Genomic DNA, 23,262 nt, shown 5'->3' with positions numbered 1-23,262 from the left:
GGGCCAGGTTACGGAGGGCTTTGTAGGTCATGAGGAGGATTTTGTACTGGATTCTCTGGGGGATGGGGAGCCAGTGGAGTTTGTATAGGACGGGGGTGATATGGTCACGGATCGGGGTGTGGGTGAGTAGACGGGCAGCGGAGTTTTGAATGTATTGAAGTTTACTGATGATTTTTGAGGGTGCGCCATAGAGGAGGCTGTTGCAGTAGTCCAGACGGGAGGTGATGAAGGCGTGGATGAGGGTTTCTGCAGCTGTGGAGGAGAGGGATGGACGGAGACGGGCAATGTTTTTGAGGTGGAAGAAGGCTGTCTTTGTGATGTGTTTGATGTGTTTGTCGAAGGAGAGGGTTTGATCCAAGATTCCGGATGTGAGGGGAGGTGGATACTGGGAGACCATCAATATTGAGGATGAAGTTTTGGGTGGATTTGGTGAGCGTTTTTGGACCAATGATGATGATTTCAGATTTGTTGCAGTTGAGTTTGAGGAAATTTTGAGGAAATTTGATTGAAGCCAAGATTTTATTTCAGTGATGCAGTTTGTCAGTGTAGAGTGTGTGGTGGTGGAGATTGACTTGGTGGAGATGAGGAGCTGGATATCATCGGCGAAGCAGTGGAAGTTGAGACCATGACGGCGGATTAATTGACCAAGGGGGAACAGGATGAAGAGGAGGGGGCCAAGGACTGAGCCTTGGGGGACACCTTGGGGGAGGGGAGCGGTGGGGGATTTACAGTTGTTAATGGAGATGAACTGGTGCCTGTCAGAGAGGTAAGATTTGAGGTAAGATTTGAACCAGGATAGGGCTGTGCCGGTGATGTTATGCCCATTATGCCCATATACGTATTCATCTCACAACAACCCCCTAATGTCCAAAAATAATACAGCAAAATACAAAATAATATAATATGCAAAGACAGCTAATAAGCACAAATGGCTCCTACACATAGGTTAGGTGGCTATGTTTGGTATGTTAGGTGTATTAAATGCATTTTCTACTTACGATACTTTGGATTTACGATGGGTTTATCGGAATGTAATCCCATTGTAAGTCGAGGATCATCTGTATATAGAAGCTTATCACAGTATAACACTGATTATTTGGGGGCCTATCCACATTTTTTTTTTGCGTAAAAAAAGACATTTATTTCATTGGAATACAACTTGGCTCCAAAGGGTTAACAAGCAAAAGTCCTTGTTTACCGCCGCCGGAGTCTGGCGGCCGTCCAAGGGCGGAGAGCGAGATGCCACCGTTCGGAGTTGAGGGGGAACAGCCGGGGAACGGGAAGCGGTGACTCCGGATTAATCCCGACGCCTTTCGCCAGCGAGTAGACAGAGGAATGACGAAGAGATGGCGCTCGGGGGGGGGGGTGGCTGTTGATGACTGGTCAGCTCGGACCTTGCATCCCATCCCGACAGGGCCAAGGAGGGCTGATATTGAGAACACTTCTCCATCCGTCTCCCACCACGGATGGCTGACCTGCTGAGTTCAACCGGCACTTTGGAGGGGAATGGACAGGTGACGTGTTGGGTCTGGACCCTTCTTTGGACTGATGGAGTCGGGGGAGAAAGCTGGAAAAAAGAGATAGGGGCTGGACAAAGCCTGGCAAATGCTAGGTGGACACAAAATGCTGGAGTAACTCAGCGGGACAGGCAGCATCTCCAGTGAGAAGGGATGGGTGACGACTGAAGAGGGACTCGACCCGAAATGTTACCCATTCCATGCAGCATTTTGTGTATACCTAAACAGCACCTATCAATGTAGCGGTGTGCCTGCACACTGGAGGAGCGGGAAAAGGCTTTGCCACAGAGCAGGCAGGTGAAGGGACGCTCACCGCTGTGGGTACGCCGGTGCTGCCACAGGCTGGACATGCGGGTGAAACCCTTGCCACACTTGGCGCACACAAAGGGTCTCTCTCCATCCGCTGGTGCTCCCGCAGCCCCCGTGCACTTTAGACTTTAGAGGTACAGGGTGAAAACAGGCCCTTCGTCCTGAGTCCATGCCAACCAGTGATCCCCGCACACCAATACTATCCCACACACACTGGGGACAATTTGCATTTACACCCAAGCCAAAATTAGCCTATAGACCCGCAGGTCTTTGGATTGTGGTAGGAAACCAGAGCACTTGGAGAAAACACACGCAGGTCACAAACTCTGTACAGACAGCACCCGTAGTCAGGATGGAACCCGGGTCTCTGGCACCGTGAGGCAGCAACTCTACCACTGCGCCACTGGGTGTTTAAGAGGCTTTTAGACAGGCACATGGATATACAGGGAATGGAGGGATATGGATCACTCTTGAAACGTTTGCCGCGGTGGGAAGAGCCGCTCGGCGGCGTGGGCCCGCCGGTGCTGCCGCAGACCCCGCGAGCTGTCAAACGTCTCACCACAGTACTGGCAGTCGTTGGGCTGGCCAGTGGTATGCACGTGCTGGTGAGACAGGTCATGGGAAGCCACGGCAAAGCGCTCTCCACTCACCGGGCTGGGGATGGTACGCTTGCTGGCGTGCACCTGCTGGTGCCTCAGTAGCTTGGAGGAATTGGTGTATCCCTTGCCACACTGAGCGCAGGTGAAGGGGAGCTCGCTGGTGTGGAGTGGATGAGCTGGTGCTCCAGCAGGTTGTGGAAGCGGGTGTAGCCCTTGCCGCAATTTCTGCAGGTGTAAGGCCGCTCCCCGGTGTGCTGGGGCCGGTGCACTTTCAGTTCTGACGACGACTTAAAGCCTTTGCCACAGTCGGAGCAGGTGAAGGGCCGCTCATCGCTGTGCACCCGCTGGTGCGTCCACAGCCCCGATGCCTGGGTAAAGCTCTTGCCGCAGGTGGAGCAGACAAAGGGCTTCTCGCCCGTGTGCACCTGCCGGTGGATCTTCAGGTCATTCATCCTTTTGAAGCGGTTGCTGCAGTCGGAGCAGCCAAAGGGCCTCACGTCAGAGTGCACGAGGTTGTGCCGCAGCAGGGTCCTGTAGCAGGTGAAGTTCTTGCCGCACTCCGAGCAGTCGAAGGGGCGTTCTCCGTGTTGGGTCTGGACCCTTCTTTGGACTGATGGAGTGGGGGGAGAAAGCTGGAAAAAAAGAGATAGGGGCTGGTCAAAGCCTGGCAAGTGATAGGTGGACACAAAATGCTGGAGTAACTCAGTGGGACAGGCAGCATCTCCAGTGAGAAGGGATGGGTGACGACTGAAGAGGGACTCGACCCGAAATGTTACCCATTCCATGCAGCATTTTGTGTATACCTTCTTCCACCTCAAAAACATCGCCCGTCTCCGTCCATCCCTCTCCTCCACAGCTGCAGAAACCCTCATCCATGCCTTCATCACCTCCCGTCTGGACTACTGTAACAGCCTCCTCTATGGTTCTCCCTCAAAAATCATCAATAAACTCCAATATATCCAGAACTCCGCTGCCCGTCTACTCGCCCACTCCCCGACCCATGACCATATCACCCCCATCCTCTACAAGCTCCACTGGCTCCCCATCCCCCAGAGAATCCAGTACAAAATCCTCCTCATGACCTACAAAGCCCTCCATAACCTGGCCCCATCCTACCTGACTGACCTCCTCCACAGACACACTCCCACCCGCACTCTCCGCTCTGCTGCTGCTAACCTCCTGTCCCCCCCCCCATCCGGACCAAACTCAGATCCTGGGGGGACAGGGCTTTCTCCATCGCTGCTCCCACCCTCTGGAACTCACTACCCCAAACCGTCAGAGACTCCTCCTCACTCACCACATTCAAAACATCACTGAAGTCTCACTTGTTCAACACCGCCTTCAATCATTGACCGTCGCTCCACCTTATTCATCCTTTTCTGTTCGTTTATTTATTTATCTTTATGTTATATCTAATATGTAAAGCGTCTTTGGGTTTCTAGAAAAGCGCTATATAAATGTAATGCATTATTATTATTATTATACCTAAACAGCACCTATCAACGTAGCGGTGTGCCTGCACACTGGAGGAGCGGGAAAAGGCTTTGCCACAGCAGGCAGGTGAAGGGACGCTCACCGCTGTGGGTACGCCGGTGCTGCCACAGGCTGGACATATGGGTGAAACCCTTGCCACACTTGGCGCACACAAAGGGTCTCTCTCCATCCGCTGGTGCTCCCGCAGCCCCCGTGCACTTTAGACTTTAGAGGTACAGGGCGAAAACAGGCCCTTCGTCCCGAGTCCATGCCAACCAGTGATCCCCGCACACTAATACTATCCCACACACAATGGGGACAATTTGCATTTACACCCAAGCCAAAATTAGCCTATAGACCCGCAGGTCTTTGGATTGTGGTAGGAAACCAGAGCACTTGGAGAAAACACACGCAGTTCACAAACTCTGTACAGACAGCACCCGTATTCAGGATGGAACCCAGGTCTCTGGCACCGTGAGGCAGCAACTCTACCACTGCGTCACTGGGTGTTTAAGAGGCTTTTAGACAGGCACTCTTGAAACGTTTGCCGCGGTGGGAAGAGCCGCTCGGCGGCGTGGGCCCGCCGGTGCTGCCGCAGCCCCCGCGAGCTGTCAAACGTCTCACCACAGTACTGGCAGTCGTTGGGCTGGCCAGTGGTATGCACGCACTGGTGAGACAGGTCGTGGGAAGCCACGGCAAAGCGCTCTCCACTCACCGGGCTGGGGATGGTACGCTTGCTGGCGTGCACCTGCTGGTGCCTCAGTAGCTTGGAGGAATTGGTGTATCCCTTGCCACACTGAGCGCAGGTGAAGGGGAGCTCGCTGGAGTGGATGAGCTGGTGCTCCAGCAGGTTGTGGAAGCGGGTGTAGCCCTTGCCGCATTCGCTGCAGGTGTAAGGCCGCTCCCCGGTGTGCTGGGGCCGGTGCACTTTCAGTTCTGACGACGACTTGAAGCCTTTGCCGCAGTCGGAGCAGGTGAAGGGCCGCTCATCGCTGTGCACCCGCTGGTGCGTCCGCAGCCCCGATGCCTGGGTAAAGCTCTTGCCGCAGGTGGAGCAGACAAAGGGCTTCTCGCCCGTGTGCACCTGCCGGTGGATCTTCAGGTCATTCATCCTTTTGAAGCGGTTGCTGCAGTCGGAGCAGCCAAAGGGCCTCACATCAGAGTGCACGAGGTTGTGCCGCAGCAGGGACCTGTAGCAGGTGAAGTTCTTGCCGCACTCCGAGCAGTCGAAGGGGCGTTCTCCCGTGTGGGTCCGCCGGTGGGTCTCTAGTAGGCCCGGCTGCAGCCAGGCCTTGCCACACACGTCGCACACATAACGCTTCTTCTTGTTGTGCTCCGTCATGTGGTCCTCCAACAAAGCTCAGCCACCGAACAGATGGGGGGGGGCTCACCGGCACCCTGGCCACCCTCAATGACCGCTCTCGTCCCCGTCTCTCTGTCCACAGCAACGACTCCTAAACCCTGCAGGAGGGTCAACAAGCTGGAAAACAGGACATTATTGACTTGTGAACATCACTAGTGCTTAGCGGGTGGGGGGGGTAGGGGGTGAGGGGGTCGGAGGGTGCAGGGGGAAGGAGGGAGGGAAAGGTGAAGCGAGGGGGGAATGAGGGAGTGGGGAGGGGGAATTTGGGAAGTCACGTTGGGGGGCGGCATGCTTCATGGGAAGAAGGTCACTGGGTGCTAGAGTGACTCATCGTGTTGGGCAGCGTCTGTGGAGCATACGGATAGCAGACGTTTTTTGGGTCACGACCCTTCTGCAGACCTGAAACGTCGCCGATCCACGTTGACCAGAGATGCTGCCTGACCTGCTATGTTACTCCAGCACTATGTGTCTTTTTGTGTATGAACCAGCATCTGCGGTTCCTTGCGTCCGCCAATGATGGGCACAAAGTGCTGGGTAAAAAATACGTCACTGTGCAGGGCGGTTGGCTGGCGGACGTTCGGGCGGGCGGCTCGACACGATGCCCGAATGCTTGTCGCCCCCAGGTCGGTGCAGTCCCCCCCTCACCCCCTGCCTCCACTCTCACCCCCCTGCCCCCTGTTCATGTGTTAGTAATGTCCTGTTTGCCAGCTTGTTGCTGTCGACGGTCCGCCGCGGCCTTCAATCGAGTTTGCGGATGACACGGAGCTGGGTGGCAGTGTTAGCTGCGATGAGGATGCTAGGAGGCTGCAGAATGACTTGGATAGATTAGGAGAGTGGGCAAATGCATAGCAGATGCAATATAATGTGGATAAATGTGAGGTTACCACTTTGGCGGCAAGAACAGGAAAGCAGAGTATTACCTGAATGGTGGCCAATTAGGAAAAGGGGAGATGCAACGTGACCTGGGTATCATGGTGCACCAGTCACTGAAAGCAAGTGTGCAGGTGCAGCAGGCAGTGAAGAAAGCGAATGGTATGTTAGCATTCATAGCAAGAGGATTTGAGTATAGGAGCAGGGAGGTTCTGCTGCAGTTGTACAGGGCCTTGGTGAGACCGCATCTGGAGTATTGTATACAGTTTTGGTCTCCTAATCTGAGGAAAGACATTCTAGCCTTAGAGGGAGTACAGAGAAGGTTCACCAGATTGATCCTTGGGATGGCAGGACTTTCATATGAAGAAAGACTGGATAGACTGGGCTTGTACTCGCTGGAATTTAGAAGACTGAGGGGGGATCTTATAGAAACATATAAACATATAAAATTCTTAAGGGGTTGGAGAGGCTAGATGCAGGAAGATTGTTCCCGATGTTGGGGAAGTCCAGAACCAGGGGTCACAGCATAAGGATAAGGGGGAAGTCTTTTAGGACCGAGATGAGAAAACATTTCTTCACACAGAGAGTGGTGAGTCTGTGGAATTCACTGCCACAGAAGGTAGTTGAGGCCAGTTCATTGGCTATATTTAAGAGGGAGTTAGATGTGGCCCTTGTGGCTAAAGGGATCAGGGGTATGGAGAGAAAGCAGGTACAGGCTACTGAGCTGGATGATCAGCCATGATCATATTGAATGGCGGTGCAGGATCGAAGGGCCGAATGGCCTACTCCTGCGCCTATTTTCTATGTTTCTATGACAGTGGTCGCTGCAGACAGAGGAACAACGACGGTGCGTCGCGGCCTCCCGCCGCCAGAGGGCGCGGCAATCGGTGGACCTCCTGCCCCCCCTCATTCACTCACATCCACCCCCCCCCACCCCGCGCCCGCACGCCTCGTGCTCCGTCTCCTCGGGTCGGCGGTCGCAGGAGCGCCCTAGGGGGTGAGGGAAAATACGCGGGGCCAAGCGGCAGCGACCGCGTCTGTTTCCCACCTGAGCTCCCAGCGCTGAGCGAGCGGAGGCCTCGTCCCGCCTCACGTGACCGGCCACCAGGTCCCACCCCTCCCCACTTGACGGGCAGCGCCAGTGGCCAATGGGAGTGAGTCCCGCCTCCCCGCCCCAGACGTCACAAGGAACCCGCTAACCGCCCCCTCCCGGCGTCCGCCCAATCAGAGCCGCGTCCCCGTCCCCCTGACGCAGATCAGCGCATCCTATAGGTCGAGCGGCACCCCGCCCCTCGCTGTAGCCGCACCCCCCGCCCCAGAAGCGGGAGCTCGGCGGTGCCCGGATGTTCGGCGCCCCCCCTCACACATCCAACTCCCCCTCCACCTTCCCCCCCCCTCCACCTTCCCCCCCTTCCCACTCCCTCACCCCCAGACCCCTCACCCTTCCCCCCCACTACCTCACCCCTCGACCTCCACTTCCCTCCTCGCCCTCCAAACCCCTCGACTTTCAGAAGGGACCGCCTTTGTCCTGTATTAGGCCCGGGGAAGGGGTAGGGGCGCTGTGGGCACGAACGCTGACGGGCAAAAACCTGCAGATGCTGGTTAATATCTGTGTCTATCTGTTCCGGACAGTGTCGGCCCAAACGCCCGAGCAACGCCTAACGTATGTTGCATAGCAACCCGCCTCCCGGCCCGGGTGGCCGCCATTGGTGGAGCGGGAGCACGTGGCCGCCGGCTGGGCGAGGTCACGTGGGGCGCGGGCTGTGACGTCACCTTGTCCCGTATTTGGCATGAGGAAGTTGGCAACTCTACCCCCCTCTCTCATCCCCTACCCCCCCAGCCTCATCACCCCCTCCCCCCCCCCCCCCCCAACATCACCCCCTATCCTCTTCAAGCACTGTCAGCTTGTTGATCCTCTGTGTTCCCCTCCTGTGGGGTTTAGGAGCCATCATTGCGGACGGAGAGACGGGGGCGTGAGTGGCCTTTGAGGGCGGCCAGGGTGCCGGTGAGGACCCTCCCCCCCAATCTGCTCGATGTGCGGGCTGAGCTTCGGTGGAGGACCACATGACGGGGCACAAAAAGAAGCGTTATGTGTGCGACGTGTGTGGCAAGGCCTGGCAGCACCCATGCTTGTTGGAGATCCACCGGCGGGTGCACACGGGAGAACCCCCTTTCGACTGCTCGGAGTGCGGCAAGAACTTCACCTGCTACAGGACCCTGCTGCGGCACAACCGCGTGCACTCTGACGAGAGGCCCTTTGGCTGCTCCGACTGCAGTAAGTGCTTCAAGAGGATGTATGACTTGAAGATCCACCAGCGGGTGCACACGGGTGAGAAGCCCTTTGTCTGCTCCACCTGTAACTTCTTCACCTGTAACTTCTTCACCTCGCCTAGGCTCTCCGGACGCGGTGGGGGCTTAGCCACTGTGTTTAAGAAACATTTCAACTGCCGCCTCCTGAATGCTGATCATTTCTCCAGTTTCGAGGTGCAACTAATTAAAGTAGGCCTAGCCTATCCCCTCTTAATTATTCTTGTGTATCGCCCACCAAAAATGCATAAGGACTTCATCACCCAATTTGCTGATCTGATTTCTAACATTTTGCCCAAATTTGACCAGATCATGATTCTTGGTGACTTTAATATTCATGTTTGCTGTCCCACTAAGCCTCTTGTGAGTGAATTTATGCACCTGGTTGAGTCCATCAATCTGACTCTTCACACCATGGGACCCACTCACAAGTTAGGCCATACTCTCGACCTAGTGTTATCGTCCGGATTCCCAATCAACAACATTGAAACTACTGAAGCCTGTCTATCGGACCACAGCGCTATCATTTTTGACGCATCTCTGCCTTTATCTCCCGCAAAATCTCATCTCCCTGTTCGCTACTCCCGCGACATAAATTCATTGACTGCCAGTAAATTCTCCGAGGCTCTCACAGCTGCCCCCAACATCTGCACCATTGAGGCCTCTCCCCCCCATCTCAGCACTGAAGATCTCGCCTCTTTAGTTAATATCACTTGCTCTTCCATCCTGGATTCTATCGCTCCCCTTAAAATGAAAAAGCCTAAGCCCAAAGGTCGGCCGTGGCTCAATGACACCACCAAAGCCCTAAGAAGGGAGTGCAGAAAATCAGAAAGGAGGTGGAAATGTGACAAGCTTCAAATTTCCTTCGAAATTCTGAGAAACAATCTTCTCAAATACCAGGAAGCAGTAAAGTCTGCTAGAGCACAATACTTCTCCGACCTTATTTCCAAAAACTCTCATAATTCCAAGGTCCTATTTAGAACAATTACCTCTGTCATATGTCCCGCCCCCAGTACCAGGTTAGTTGGGTCCCCTGCTAAGTGCGATGAATTCGCTAAATTTTTCACCAACAAAGTTGAGAACATTAGAATGAACATTTCCCCTCCCACCCATGACCTAGCTGTCTCACTAGTCTGTTCATCTAAATTGGACTGCTTCCAACCCGTCACTCTATCCTCCCTTGCAAAGCTTGTCTCTGCTATGAAACCTGCAACCTGCCCCCTTGATCCTGCCCCCACTGCCCTTCTGAAGGATGTCATTGCAATAGCCGGTCCCAGCATCCTCTCTATTATCAACAGTTCTCTGGCCACTGGCACTGTTCCAACCAGTTTCAAGCACGCGGTGGTCCAGCCCCTACTGAAAAAACCTAACCTAGACCCCACCTTGCCTAGCAACTACAGACCCATTTCCAAACTGCCATTCCTGTCAAAAGTCCTTGAAAAGGCAATTCTAAACCAACTGGTGCCCTACCTGCACCAATACACCATCCTGGAAAGTTTCCAGTCAGGTTTCAGAGCCCACCACAGCACAGAGTCTGCCTTGTTGAAGGTACACAACGACCTGCTTCTCGCCATCGACACCGGCGACTGTGCAATCCTGCTCCTTCTCGACCTCAGCGCAGCGTTCGATACAGTGGACCACACCATCCTTATTGACCGTCTCCGGTACGCGGTTGGCATTGATGGCACTGCCCTGAGCTGGTTCGCTTCGTACCTCAAAGATAGGAGTTTCGCCATCAACATAGGCAGTTATTCCTCTGCTCCAGCTAGCCTCTCCTGCGGAGTTCCACAAGGCTTCATCCTAGGCCCCATTCTCTTCTCTCTATACATGCTCCCCCTTGGCCAAATCATTCAAAGGCACGGCATTTCTTTCCACTGCTATGCCGATGACACTCAGCTTTACCTCCCCCTGAAACCCAACAACCAGTCAAATTTAAACAGCCTCTTACACTGCCTTGAGGACATAAAATGTTGGATGGCACAGAACTTCCTCCAATTAAATGAGAGCAAGTCTGAGGTCATCCTATTCGGCCCCCCCCGACTCCATCAAATCGATAACAGGCAGTCTTGGAAGTCTATCCTGCCTAGTCAAACCGCATGTCAAAATCCTCAGCATGATATTTGACTCTGCATTAAAATTTGATAAGCAAGTCAACGCTGTGGTAAAAGCCAGCTTCTTCCAACTTCGAACCATAGCTAAAATCAAACCTTTCCTCCAATTCGACGACACAGAAAAAATCATTCACGCTTTCATTTCCTCCCGCCTAGACTACTGCAACTCCCTATACACTGGGATCAGCCAATCTTCCCTGTCCCGCCTGCAACTGGTCCAAAACGCCGCAGCGAGACTCCTGATGGGTACCCGTAAAAGGGACCACATCACCCCGATTCTGGCCTCTCTCCACTGGCTCCCTGTACGGTACAGAATCAACTTCAAGCTCCTCCTATTCACGTATAAAGCCCTAAATGGACATTCCCCCCCCCCCACATCAAAAATCTTCTAACCCCCCTCTCTAACTCCAGGTCCCTCAGGTCGGCCGACTTGGGGCTACTCACTATCCTGCGGTCTAGGCTTAAGCTCAGGGGTGACCGCGCTTTTGCGGTTGCAGCTCCTAGACTGTGGAACAGCATCCCTATCCTCATCAGAACTGCCCCCTCCATCGACTCCTTTAAGTCCAGGCTCAAAACCTATTTCTACTCCCTAGCGTTTGAGGCTCATTGAGGAGGCGCTGTGAACTGTTTGCGTGCTACTGTATGTTTCATTTTTTTAAATTTATTTTTTTCTTCTTTTTTTTTTCTTTCCTTAGTACCTAATCAGATGTACAGCACTTTGGTCAACGTGGGTTGTTTTTAAATGTGCTATACAATTAAAATTGACTTGACTTGACTTGACCTGCGGCAAGAGCTTTACCCAGTCGTCAGGGCTGCGGACGCACCAGCGGGTTCACAGCGGTGAGCGGCCCTTCATCTACTCCGAGTGCGACAAAGGCTTCAAGTCGTCGTCGGAACTGAAGGTGCACCGGCGCCTGCACAGCGATGAGCGCCCCTTCACCTGCGCCCAGTGTGGCAAGGGCTTCACCCACTCCTCCAACCTGCCGAGGCACCAGCGCCCCTACACCTGCAGCGACTGCAGAAAGGGCTTCACCTGCTCCAAACACCTGCTGGTGCACCAGCGCACCCACACCGGCGAGCGCCCCTTCACCTGTGCCCAGTGCGGCAAGGGCTTCACCCACTCCTCCAATCTGCTGAGGCAACAGCGGGTTCACGCCGGTGACCGTCCCATCCCCAGCCCGGTGAGTGGCGAGCGCTTTGCAGTGGCCTCCCACGCCATGTCTCACCAGCACGTGCACACCAGTGGCCAGCCCTACGACTGCCAGTACTGCGGTGAGGCGTTTGACAGCTCGTGGGGGCTGCGGCAGCACCGGCGGGTCCACGCCGGCGAGCGGCTCTTCCCACCGCAGCAAGCGTTTCAAGAGTGATCCACATCCGTCCATTCCCTGTATATCCATGTACCTGTCTAAAAGCCTCTTAAACACCCAGTGGTGCAGCGGTAGATTTGCTGCCTCACGGCGCTAGGTTCCATCCTGACTACGGGTGCTGTCTGTACGGAGTTTGCTCCGGTTTCCTCCCACACTCCAAAGATGTGCGGGTTTGTAGGTTAATTGGCTTGGTATAAATGTAAATTGTCCCCAGTGTGTGTTGGGTAGTGTTAGTGTGCGGGGATCGCTGGTCGGCGAGGATTCGGTGGGCCAAAGGGCCTGTTTCCGCGCTGTATCACTAAAGTCTAAAGCGCACGGGGGCTGCGGGAGCACCAGCGGATACACACCGGAGAGAGACCCTTTGTTTGCGCCGAGTGTGGCAAGACCCACTTCAGTCTCATCCCTTCTCTCTGGAGGTGCTGCCTGTCCCGCTGAGTTACTCCAGCATTTTGTGTCCACCTATCACTTGTCAGACTTTGTCCAGCCCCCATTTCTTTTTTCCAGCTTTCTCCCCCGACTCCATCAGTCCAAAGAATTGTCCCGACCCGACACGTCGCCTGTCCATTCCCCTCCAGAGTGCCGTTAGAACTCAGCAGATCAGCCATCCGTGGTGGGAGATGGATGGAGAAGTGTTCCTAATATCAGCCCTCCTTGGCCCTGTCGACAATGCGGTGTCCATTCTTGGGATGGGATGCAAGGTCCAAAGCTAGATAGAGCTCTTAAGGATAGCGGAGTCAGGGGGTATGGGGAGAAGGCAGGTACGGGGTACTGATTGAGAACGATAAGCCATGATCACATCAAATGGCGGTGCTGGCTCGAAGGGCCGAATGGCCTCCTCCTGCACCTATTATCTATTGTCAAACTGACCAATCATCGATACCCCTTCCCTGGGTCACCATCTCTTTGTCATTCCTCTGTCTTCTTCTCACTGGCGAAAGGCGTCGGGATTAATTTTTACATTTACCAAGCCACTTAACCTACAAACCTGCACGTCTTTGGAGTGTGGGAGGAAACCGAAGATCTCGGAGAAAACCCACACAGGTCAAGGGGAGAACGTACAGACTCCATACAGACAGCGCCCGTATTCGGTATTGAACTCGGGTCTCTGGCACTGCATTCGCTGTAAGGCAACAACTCTACCGTGCCGAATGTGTATCGCTTTTGCACCATCGTAAAGTTGAAATATCGTAAATCGAAGCATCGTAAGTCGAGGAGCATTTGTATATATTAAAAAAAAGAAAAATGCTAACTGATCGTGCACAATTGTAAAGGTTTGATTTCACAGACGGCAGGGGAATTCCCTGTGGGGTTCAGGGGGGTGGAAGAGGTTTCTTCTGTGTTTTTCCCCTCAGTTGTTGTCTAGGGAGGAATGGCAGCGGCACTCGGCCCGTCGGGGCTAGGATGCGCGGGAGGAAGGCTGAGCTCGGATTGAGGCTTGGAAGGCTGAGCTTGCCTCCCCTGCCCCGCCCCGCATCCACTCCACCACGGGGGGGGGGGGGGGGGAGCTTGCAAACTCCACATGGACAGCATTGGTGTTCGCCCTGACTGGAGACAGTTCCTTCGGCCCCTCTCGTCTGTGCTACCCCGGCTTTGTGCAACACAAATTGCACTGTTCTGCACTGTATATTGCGTTTATCATCACTTTGATAGGTAGGGTACGGACATGGATAGAAAGTTGGTTGACAGACAGAAAGCAAAGAGTGGGGATAAATGGGTCCCTTTCAGAATGGCAGGCAGTGACTAGTGGGGTACCGCAAGGCTCGGTGTTGGGACCGCAGCTATTTACAATATACATCAATGACTTAGCAGCAATCAGCAGCAGCAGCAGTAGCAGCAGCTTGGGAAGTATTGTGTGGAGATAGTAAGGAGTAAGACCTGTGTGATCTCCCGGACAAGTTTCGATCACCTAGCTTGGGGTCGGAGAGGAATTTCCCGGATTTTTTTCCCCAAATTGGCCTGGGTTTTTTTATCCGGTTTTTCGCCTCTCCCAGGAGATCACTCAGTTCTTTTGGGTGGGCGGTTGGAGCGGGTGGAGCAGCGGCCGGGCGGTAGGTTTAGTAACCGAGCACGGGGCTTTGTTTGGAGAGTATGAGTGCCAGGGCAGTTTATTGTTCTGGGTGTCGGATGTGGGGAATCTGGGAGTCTGATAGTCTTCCAGACATCCACATCTGCGCCAGGTGCGATGAGATGGCGCTCCTAAGGGACCGTATTAGGAACCTGGAGCGGCAGATTGATGACCTCCGTCTGGTTAGGGAGAGTGAGGAGGTTATAGAGAGGAATTATAAAGAGGTGGTCACTCCAAGACCACGGGAGGTAGACAAGTGGGTCACGGTTAGGGGGGGCAAGGAGCAGAGGCAGGGACGAGAGAGTACCCCAGTGGATGTACCCCTTGGTAATAAATACTCCTGTTTAGGTGTTGTTGGGGAGTATAGCCTACCTGGGGGCAGCGACGGCGCCCGGGCCTCTGGCACGGAGTCCGGCCCAGTTGCTCAGAAGGGTAGGGAAAGGAAGAGGAGATCGATAGTAATAGGGGACTCTATAGTGAGGGGGTCAGATAGGCGATTCTGTGGACCCAGTCGGGAGACCCGGATGGTGGTTTGCCTCCCTGGTGCCGGTGTCCGTGATGTGTCTGAGCGTGTCCAGGATATCCTGAAAGGGGAGGGAGAGGAGCCAGAGGTCGTGGTACATATAGGTACCAACAATATAGGTAGGATAAGGGAAGAGGTCCTGAAAGGAGAATTTAGGGGGCTAGGAAGAGAGTTAAAAAAAGGACTAGGTAGAGGATTGAAGTGTAGGACATCTAAGGTTGTAATCTCTGGATTACTCCCTGTGCCACGAGCTAGTGAGTATAGAAATAGGAGGATAGAGCAGTTTAATGTGTGGCTCAGGAGTTGGAGCAGGGGGGAGGGATTCGTTTTTCTGGATAATTAGGCCTGTTTCTGGGAAAGGTGGGAACTGTATAGGCCGGACGGTCTCCACCTTAACCAGAGGGGGACCAATATCCTGGCGGGGAGGTTTGCTAGCACTGTTGGGGAGGGTTTAAACTAATTTGGCAGGGGGTTGGGATACAGCATGGAGCTAGTATAGGGGGTGAGGAGAAGGAAAATATAGAGGGAAAAACTGGTCAGATTGGGAGGCAGAACAAATTTCCCCCAGCACAATGGGGTAGGGCAAGTCTGAACGGCATTTATTTTAATGCAAGGAGTATTGGAAGCAAGGGGGATGAATTGAAGGTGTTACTGAACACATGGGAGTACGACATTGTTGCCATTACGGAAACATGGTTGAAGGAAGGGCAGGACTGGCAGCTCAATATTCCAGGGTATAGAATCTTCAGGAGAGACAGAGAGCAGGGAAAAAGGGGAGGGGGTGTTGCAGTATTAATCAAAGAATCTATTTCTGCTGTAAGAAGGGATGACATATTAGTGGGTTCCTCAAATGAGGCTATTTGGGTGGAATTGAGAAATAGAAAAGGGGCATGCACCTTACTGGGTGTATACTACAGACCCCCAAACAGTCAGAGAGAAATAGAAGAACATATTTGTAGGCAAATCTCGGGGGGGTGTGAAAACAACAGGGTAGTAATAGTAGGGGATTTCAACTTCCCGAATATTGATTGGGATAGCCAAAGTGTCAAGGGCCCTGAGGGTGCAGAGTTCCTAAGGGTCATCCAGGAGGGCTTTTTGAGCCAATATGTTGAAAGTCCAACAAGGGAGGGGGCGGTATTGGACTTAATCTTGGGAAATGAGGCCGGACAGGTGGTTGAAGTGTCAGTGGCAGAGCATTTTGGTGACAGTGATCACAATTCAGTGATATTTAAGGTGGTAATGGAAAAGGATAAAGAGGGACCAGAGGAAAGAGGAAAATTTCTAAATTGGGGCAAGGCCGATTTTAATCTGATAAGGCAGAAGTTGGCCCTGGTGGAGTGGGATCAGCTTCTCATGGGGAGGACCGCATCAGAACAGTGGGAGTCATTCAAAGGAATAATTGAAAAAGTACAGAGGAAGCATGTTCCCCTAAAGTTTAAGGGTGGGACAAACAAGTCCAAAGAACCTTGGATGCCGAACGATATAGTAGGATTGATTCGAAAAAAAAGGGGGGCTTTTGGAAGGCGTAAAGAACTTAAGGCACAGACATCATTAGAGGAATACAGAAGGTGTAGGGCGGTTCTTAAAAAAAGAAATTAGGAGAGCAAAAAGGGGCCATGAGATAGCTCTAGCGGGCAAAATAAAAGAAAATCCCAAAGTGTTCTATAAGTATATCAAGGATAAGAGGATAACGAGGGAAAGAGTGGGGCCCATCAGGGACCATAGTGGAAAGCTGTGTGTGGAGCCAGAGGATGTAGGAGATGTTTTAAATGAATTTTTTGCATCTGTTTTTACGAGGGAGGAGGGCGATGCGGACTTAGAAATGGAGCAGGAGGGTTGTGATGTTCTTGAGCATATTGCTATTGACAGGGAGGCGGTGCTGGAGGCTCTGGCAGGCTTAAAAGTGGATAAGTCTCTGGGCCCTGACGAGATGTATCCCAGGATGCTGAGAGAGGCAAGGGAGGAGATTGCGGGGGCTCTGGCACAAATTTTCAGAGCCTCTCTTGCAACAGGGGATGTACCGGAGGACTGGAGGATAGCTAATGTGGTGCCATTATTTAAAAAGGGCAGTAGGGATAAACCTGGGAACTACAGGTCGGTGAGTCTGACATCGGTGGTGGGGAAATTGCTAGAAAAGATTCTGAGGGACAGAGTCAGTCTTCACTTGGAGGATCGAGGGTTAATTAAGGATAGTCAACATGGCTTTGTTAAGGGAAGGTCGTGTCTGACTAACTTGATTGAATTTTTTGAAGGGGTGACCAAGGAGGTAGATGGGGGTAGTGCAGTGGATGTGGTATACATGAATTTCAGTAAGGCTTTTGACAAGGTCCCACACAGGAGACTAGTCAAGAAGGTAAGAGCCCATGGGATCCAGGGCACCGTGGCAAAATTACTGGCTTAGTGACAGAAGGCAGAGGGTGATGGTAGAAGGGTGCTTCTGTGACTGGAGGCCGGTGTCCAGTGGGGTGCCGCAGGGATCGGTGTTGGGTCCCTTACTGTTTGTAATCTACATAAATGATCTGGATGTCAACGTACAGGGCATGATCAGCAAGTTTGCATCATGGTCTAGTTTGGCTCAGCCACCAAGCACGACACCCAGAGGCTGCAACGAATCATTCGATCAGCTGAGAGGGTTGTTGGCTGCAACCTTCCCCCCATTGACAAACTGTAGACTGCAAGGACCAGGATGCGAGCGGGCAAGATCATCTCTGACCCCTCTCACCCTGGCCACAAACTCTTTGAAGCACATCCCTCTGGAAGGCGACTCCAGACTGTCACAGCAGCCACAACCAGTCATAAAAGCAGCTTTTTTTCCGTGAGTAGTAGCTCTACTCAATAACTAAATGTCTGTAGTCTCTTTTTGCTCTGGTTTGTTTCACTCTCACGTTTAAACCATAATGTTGTATTCTTAATGTTTTAATGGTTTTATGCTTTATTCTTATTTTTTTACCGTATGTTTGTGTTGTTACTTGCGAGTGGAGCATCAAGGCACATTCCTTGTATGTGTACATACTTAGCCAATAAACTTATTCATTCATTCATTCATTCGTTCCATTAAACAAATAAAATACAACAGCGGCCAAACGATATTCCCAACTGCAGGAACAATCTTTGAAGTAGTGGGGAGGTGTCCGACTGCCCTACGGCTACAGATATGCATGGAGGTGAGAATAATTTCTGATCATTTCTGGAGATGGCTGGCATCTTCTTTCATTACTGATAGCACAACATGTATTCTGAAGATTTCCGAAGAACACCGTGATGTCAGGATAAACTTGCTTTATTTGTTACGTAGGCACAAATGCGTCAAGACTTTCATTTAAAAAAAAACACTTTAAAATGCCGTTAGGTTTTCGGGCCAGTCGCATCCAGCTGGTACTGTGAGCAGTCGGCTGTTGGCAGCTTGACCCACATTTTACATTTTCACTCGGGTACAGTATGAATGAGAAGATGCCAGTACTGTTGATTGTCTGCTCCTCGACAGGGCCAAGGGGGGCTGATATTAGGAACACTTCTCCATCCATCTCCAACCGCAGATGGCTGAATTCTACCGGCACTTTGGAGGGGAATGGACAGGCGACGTGTCGGGGCGGGTCCCCTCTTTGGACTGATGGAGTCGGGGGAGAAAGCTGGAACAAACAGATGGGGTCGGGACAGACTCCAGGACTTGATTAGGAGGTGGGGGGTGTCTCCTTAATTTGGAGAATTCAATGTTCATGTCATTGGCCTCTGAGCTATGAGGTGCTATTCCTCCAGAACCTCACTCTGGCAATGGAGGAAGCCCAGGACAGAAAGACCAGTGTGCGAGTGGGAAGGGGAGTTAAAATGTTTGGCAACCGGGAGATCCAGCAGGCCTTGCCGGACCGAGCGCAAGTGTCGGGTGAAATGCACGCCTAGTCTAGGTACAAGGAACAGCAGATGCTGGTTTACAAAGAGACACAATCTCCTGGAGTAACTTGCACCTATGGAGAGCACGGACAGGCAACATTCTAGGTCAGGACCCTTCTTCAGACTGCTTGGTGTGGGGGGTGGAGAAAGTTGGGAAGGAGAGGTGGGAGTGGTCGCCTTAGATTCCTTTCCCTCCACAGATGCGGCCTGAACCACTGAGTTCCTCCACCGCTTTCGAGAGAATGGACAGACAAAGTTTTGTGTCAGGACCCTTCTTCAGACTGATCGGAGAGGGTGGGGGGAGGAAGCTGGAAATGAGAGATGGGGGCTGGACAAAGCCTGGCAGGTGGTCGGTGGACACAAAATGCGGGACAGGCAGCATCTCTGGAGAGACGGAATGGGTGACGTTTCAGGTTGAGAAGTGATAGATGGATATAGGTGAGGGAGACACAAGAAACTGCAGATGCTGGAATTTGGCAGAGAACACAATTTAGTTAGAGGCACAGAATCTCTTCCCCAGAGTGGAGTAATCGAGGACCAGAGGACAGAGGTTCAAGGTGAAGGGGAAAAGATTTAATAGGATTCTGAGGGGTATCATTTTCACACAAAGCGTGGAATGGAACGAGCTGCCAGGGGAGGTAGTTGAGGCTAGGACTATCCCAATGTTTAAAAACATTCATAGACAGGTACATGGATAGGACAAGTTTGGAGGGATATGGACCAAACGAGGGGCAGGTGGGACTAGTGCAGCTGGGACCTTGGCCGAAGGGCCTGTTTCCACGCTGTATCATTCTATGACTACACAAAGTGCTTTAGTAACTCGGCAGGTGAGCCAGCATCTGCGGTGAACATGGATAGGTGACGTTTCATGTCAGGAGCCAACTTCAGACTGACACTATGGTAACAGATGAGGGGGTGATCGGCAGATGAGTGGAGTGAGTGACAGAGGCGAGAGAAAACAAACAGTTAAAAGGGTGTGAGATAAGGATGTATACGTGCAGCTTTAAGGGATATTGGTCAGGTAGCATTTGGAGTATTGCATACAGTTCTGGTCACACCATTACTGGACTGATGTCGAGGCTTTGGGGAAGGTGCAGAGAGGGTTTACCAGAATGGTTTCAAAACAAGGAACTGCAGATGCTTGTTTACAAAAAAGGACACAAAATACTGGAGTAACTCAGTGTCTCTGGAGAGAAGGAATGGGTGATGTTTCAGGTCAAGACTGAAGAGGGTCTCGACCTGAAACGTGACCCATTCCTTGCAGCATTTTGTGTCGCCATAAACAGCGCCTATCCATGGTGTGGCGTGCCAGCAGGCTGGAGGAGCGTGAAAAGGCCGTGCCACCGAGCGGGCAGGAGATGGGGCGCTCGCCGGTGTGGACCCGCCGCTGCTACAGCATGTGTTCCAGGCTTGTGAAGCCCTGACCACAGGACGGGCAGGGGAACGGATGCTCACCGCTGTGGGTACTCTGGTGCTGCAACACAGGCTGAACATGCGGGTGAAACCCTTGCCACATTCGGCGCACTCAAAGGGTCTCTCTCCGGTGTGTATCCGTTGGTGCTCCCGCAGCCCGTGTGCTCTTGAAACATTTGCCGCGGTGGAAAGAGCCGCTCGCCGGCGTGGGCCCGCCTGTGCTTCTGCAGCCCCCGCGAGCTGTCAAACGCCTCACCGCAGTACTAGCAGTCGAAGGGCTGGCCACTGGTGTGCACGCACTGGTGAGGCAGGGCGTGGGAGGCCACGGCAAAGCGCTCGCCACTCACGGGGCTGGGGATGGGACGGTGGCCAACGTGCACCCGCTGGTGCCTCAGCAGCTTGGAGGAGCTGGTGTAGCTCTTGCCACACTGGGTGCAGATGTAGGGGCGCTCGCCGGTGTGGGTGCGCTGGTGCACCCGCAGCGTGGAGGACTGGGTGAAGCCCTTGCCACAGTCGGCGCAGGTGAAGGGGCGCTCGCCGGAGTGGATGCGTTGGTGTGCCAGCAGCGTGGAGGACTGGGTGAATCCCTTCCCGCACTCGGCGCAGGTGAAGGGGCGCTCAGCGGTGTGGATGCGTTGGTGCTGCAGCAGGCTGGAGGGATGGGTGAAGCCCTTGCCACACTGGGCGCAGGGGAAGGGGCGCTCCTCGGTGTGCAGGGGCCAGTGCCCTTTCAACTCTGGCATCGACTTGAAGCTTTTGCCGCAGTCGCTGCAGGTGAAGGGCCGCTCCCCGGTGTGCAGGCGCCGGTGCACCTTCAGTTCTGGCGACGACTTGAAGCTTTTGCCGCAGTCGGAGCAGGTGAAGGGCCGCTCACCGCTGTGCACCCGCCGGTGCTGCCTCAGCCCCGACGACTGGGCAAAGCTCTTGCCGCAAGTGGAGCAGGTGTAGGGCTTCTCACCCGTGTGCACCCGCCGGTGGATCTTCAGGTCCTGAGCCGCCTTGAAGGTCTTGCTGCAGTCGGAGCAGTCGAAGGGGCGTTCTCCCGTGTGCACCCGCTGGTGGGTTTCTAGCTGGCTCGGCTGCTGCCAGGCCTTGCCGCACACGTCGCACACAAAACGCTTCTCTTTATTGGGCTCCGTCATGTGGTCCTCCGCTGAAACTCAGTCTGCACACCGAGCAGATGAGGGAGGAGCTCACCGGCACCCTGGCCGCTCTGAATGGCCGCTCACATCTCCGTCTCTCCATCCACAGCAACGGCTCCTAAACCCTGCAGGAGGGGAACACAGAGGGTCAACAAGCTGGCAAACAGGATATTACTAACACATGAGCATCACTAGTGCTTGCACCCGCACGCACCGCGCCATGACGTTACCGTCCCTGCCATGGCACAGTCACGTGTTGGGGGCCGGCATGCATCATGAGAAGAAAGTCACAGAGTGCTGGAGTCACTCAGCGGGTCGGGCATCGTCTGCGGAGTCACGACCCTTCTGCAGACCTGAAACGTCGCCTATTCACGTTGACCAGAGATGCTGCCTGACCTGCTATGTTACTCCAGCACTCTGTGGCTTTTTGTGTTTGAACCAGCATCTGCAGCTCCTTGTGTCTGCCAAAGATAGACTCAAAGTGCCGGTGAAAAAATACGTCGCGGCGCAGGGCAGGCGGCTCCTCCCCTCCCCCCCCCCCCCCCTCCCCCCCCCCCCCCCCCCCTCCCCATGATGTCCTGTTTGCTAGCTTGTTGACCCTGTTCCCCTCCTGCAGGGGGCGGGATGGGGAGTAGAGTGGGGGAAGGAGGGGAGAGGGGCTGTGGGGAGAGGGATAAGAGAGGGAGAGTTGGTGAGGAAGCAAGGGGGGGGAAGGGGGACGAGGGCGGTGAAAGTGAGGGGAGGGGGAGCAGCGGAGAGGGAAGTGGGGGGGGGGCCGCACCAACCTGGGGGCGCCGAGCATCCGGGCACCGCGCCGAGCCGCCCTCACGTCCGCCCTGCGCCGTGAAAGGGGCGGGACGTCATGGCGCGTGAGTGTGACGTCACGGCGCAGGGCGGTTCACGCGCGGGTGGGAGGATCAGTGCGGTGCCCGGATGTTTGGCGCCTCCAGGTCGGTGCGGCCTTCCCCCTCACACACACACTCACACTCTCCTCACACACACACACTCCCCTCACACACACACACTCCCCACACACTCACACTCCCCACACACTCACACACTCCCCACACACTCACACACTCCCCACACACACACACACACTCCCCACACACTCACACACTCCCCTCACACACTCACACTCCCCCCACACACACACTCCCCACACACTCACACACACTCCCCACACACTCACACACTCCCCTCACACACACACACACTCCCCACACACTCACACACTCCCCTCACACACACACACTCACACTCCCCCCACACACACACACTCCCCACACACACACACACTCCCCACACACTCACACACTCCCCTCACACACACACACTCCCCACACACTCACACACTCCCCTCACACACACACACTCCCCACACACCACACACTCCCCTCACACACACACACTCCCCACACACTCACACACACTCCCCTCACACACACACACTCCCCTCACACACACACACTCCCCACACACTCACACACTCCCCTCACACTCACACACACCACTCACACAAACACACACTCCCCTCACACACACTCCCTCACACACTCCCCTCACACACACTCCCCTCACACACACACACACTCCCACACACACATACACTCCCCTCACACACACACACACTCCCCTCACACACACACACACTCCCCTCACACACACACACTCCCCTCACACACACACACTCACACTCACACTCCCCCCACACACACACACTCCCCTCACACACACACACTCCCCTCACACACTCCACTCACACACTCCCCCCACACACACACACACTCCCCTCACACACACACACACTCCCCTCACACACACACACACTCCCCTCACACACTCCACTCACACACTCCCCCCACACACTCACACTCCCCCCACACACACACACTCCCCTCACACTCACACACTCCCCTCACACACACTCCCCCACACACACACACTCCCCCACACACACACTCACTCCCTCACACACTCCACTCACACAAACACACACTCCCCTCACATACACTCCCCTCACACACTCCCCTCACACACACTCCCCTCACACACACTCCCCTCACACACTCCCCTCACACACACACACTCCCCTCACACACACACACCCCTCACACACACACTCACACTCCCCTCACACACACACTCCCCTCACACTCCCCTCACACACACACTCCCCTCACACACACACACACACACTCTCCCCTCACACACACACACTCCCCTCACACACACACACACACACTCCCCTCACACACACACACACTCCCCTCACACACATTACCCCCTCACACACACACTCCCCTCACACACAC

General features: G+C 54.0%; 1 protein-coding gene and 1 pseudogene across 2 annotated transcripts in view; one reads left to right on the top strand and one right to left on the bottom strand.

The window, feature by feature from the left end:
- Positions 1–1,896: 1,896 nt before the first annotated feature.
- LOC144601059 (uncharacterized) overlaps positions 1,897–23,262 on the bottom strand; it is a 43,546-nt pseudogene continuing 22,180 nt past the window's right edge. Inside the window, exons 3-5 of the transcript XR_013548233.1 lie at positions 20,186–20,923; positions 4,614–4,982; positions 1,897–3,057 (exon numbers count right to left, since the gene is read on the bottom strand). The product of XR_013548233.1 is annotated as an uncharacterized LOC144601059 (transcript). The remainder of the gene's footprint in view (positions 3,058–4,613; positions 4,983–20,185; positions 20,924–23,262) is intronic.
- LOC144601027 (uncharacterized) lies at positions 7,526–13,413 on the top strand. The gene is made up of 2 exons (XM_078412954.1): positions 7,526–8,482; positions 11,328–13,413. The coding sequence occupies exons 1-2, from the start codon at positions 8,196–8,198 to the stop codon at positions 11,914–11,916; spliced, it is 876 nt and encodes a 291-aa protein (XP_078269080.1). The 5' UTR covers positions 7,526–8,195; the 3' UTR covers positions 11,917–13,413.

This window comes from Rhinoraja longicauda, chromosome 16, assembly GCF_053455715.1.
Source record: "Rhinoraja longicauda isolate Sanriku21f chromosome 16, sRhiLon1.1, whole genome shotgun sequence".
Taxonomy (NCBI): domain Eukaryota; kingdom Metazoa; phylum Chordata; class Chondrichthyes; order Rajiformes; family Arhynchobatidae; genus Rhinoraja; species Rhinoraja longicauda.
Note: the sequence above shows the minus strand (reverse complement) of the source record. Positions and strands in the feature narration are given on the sequence as shown.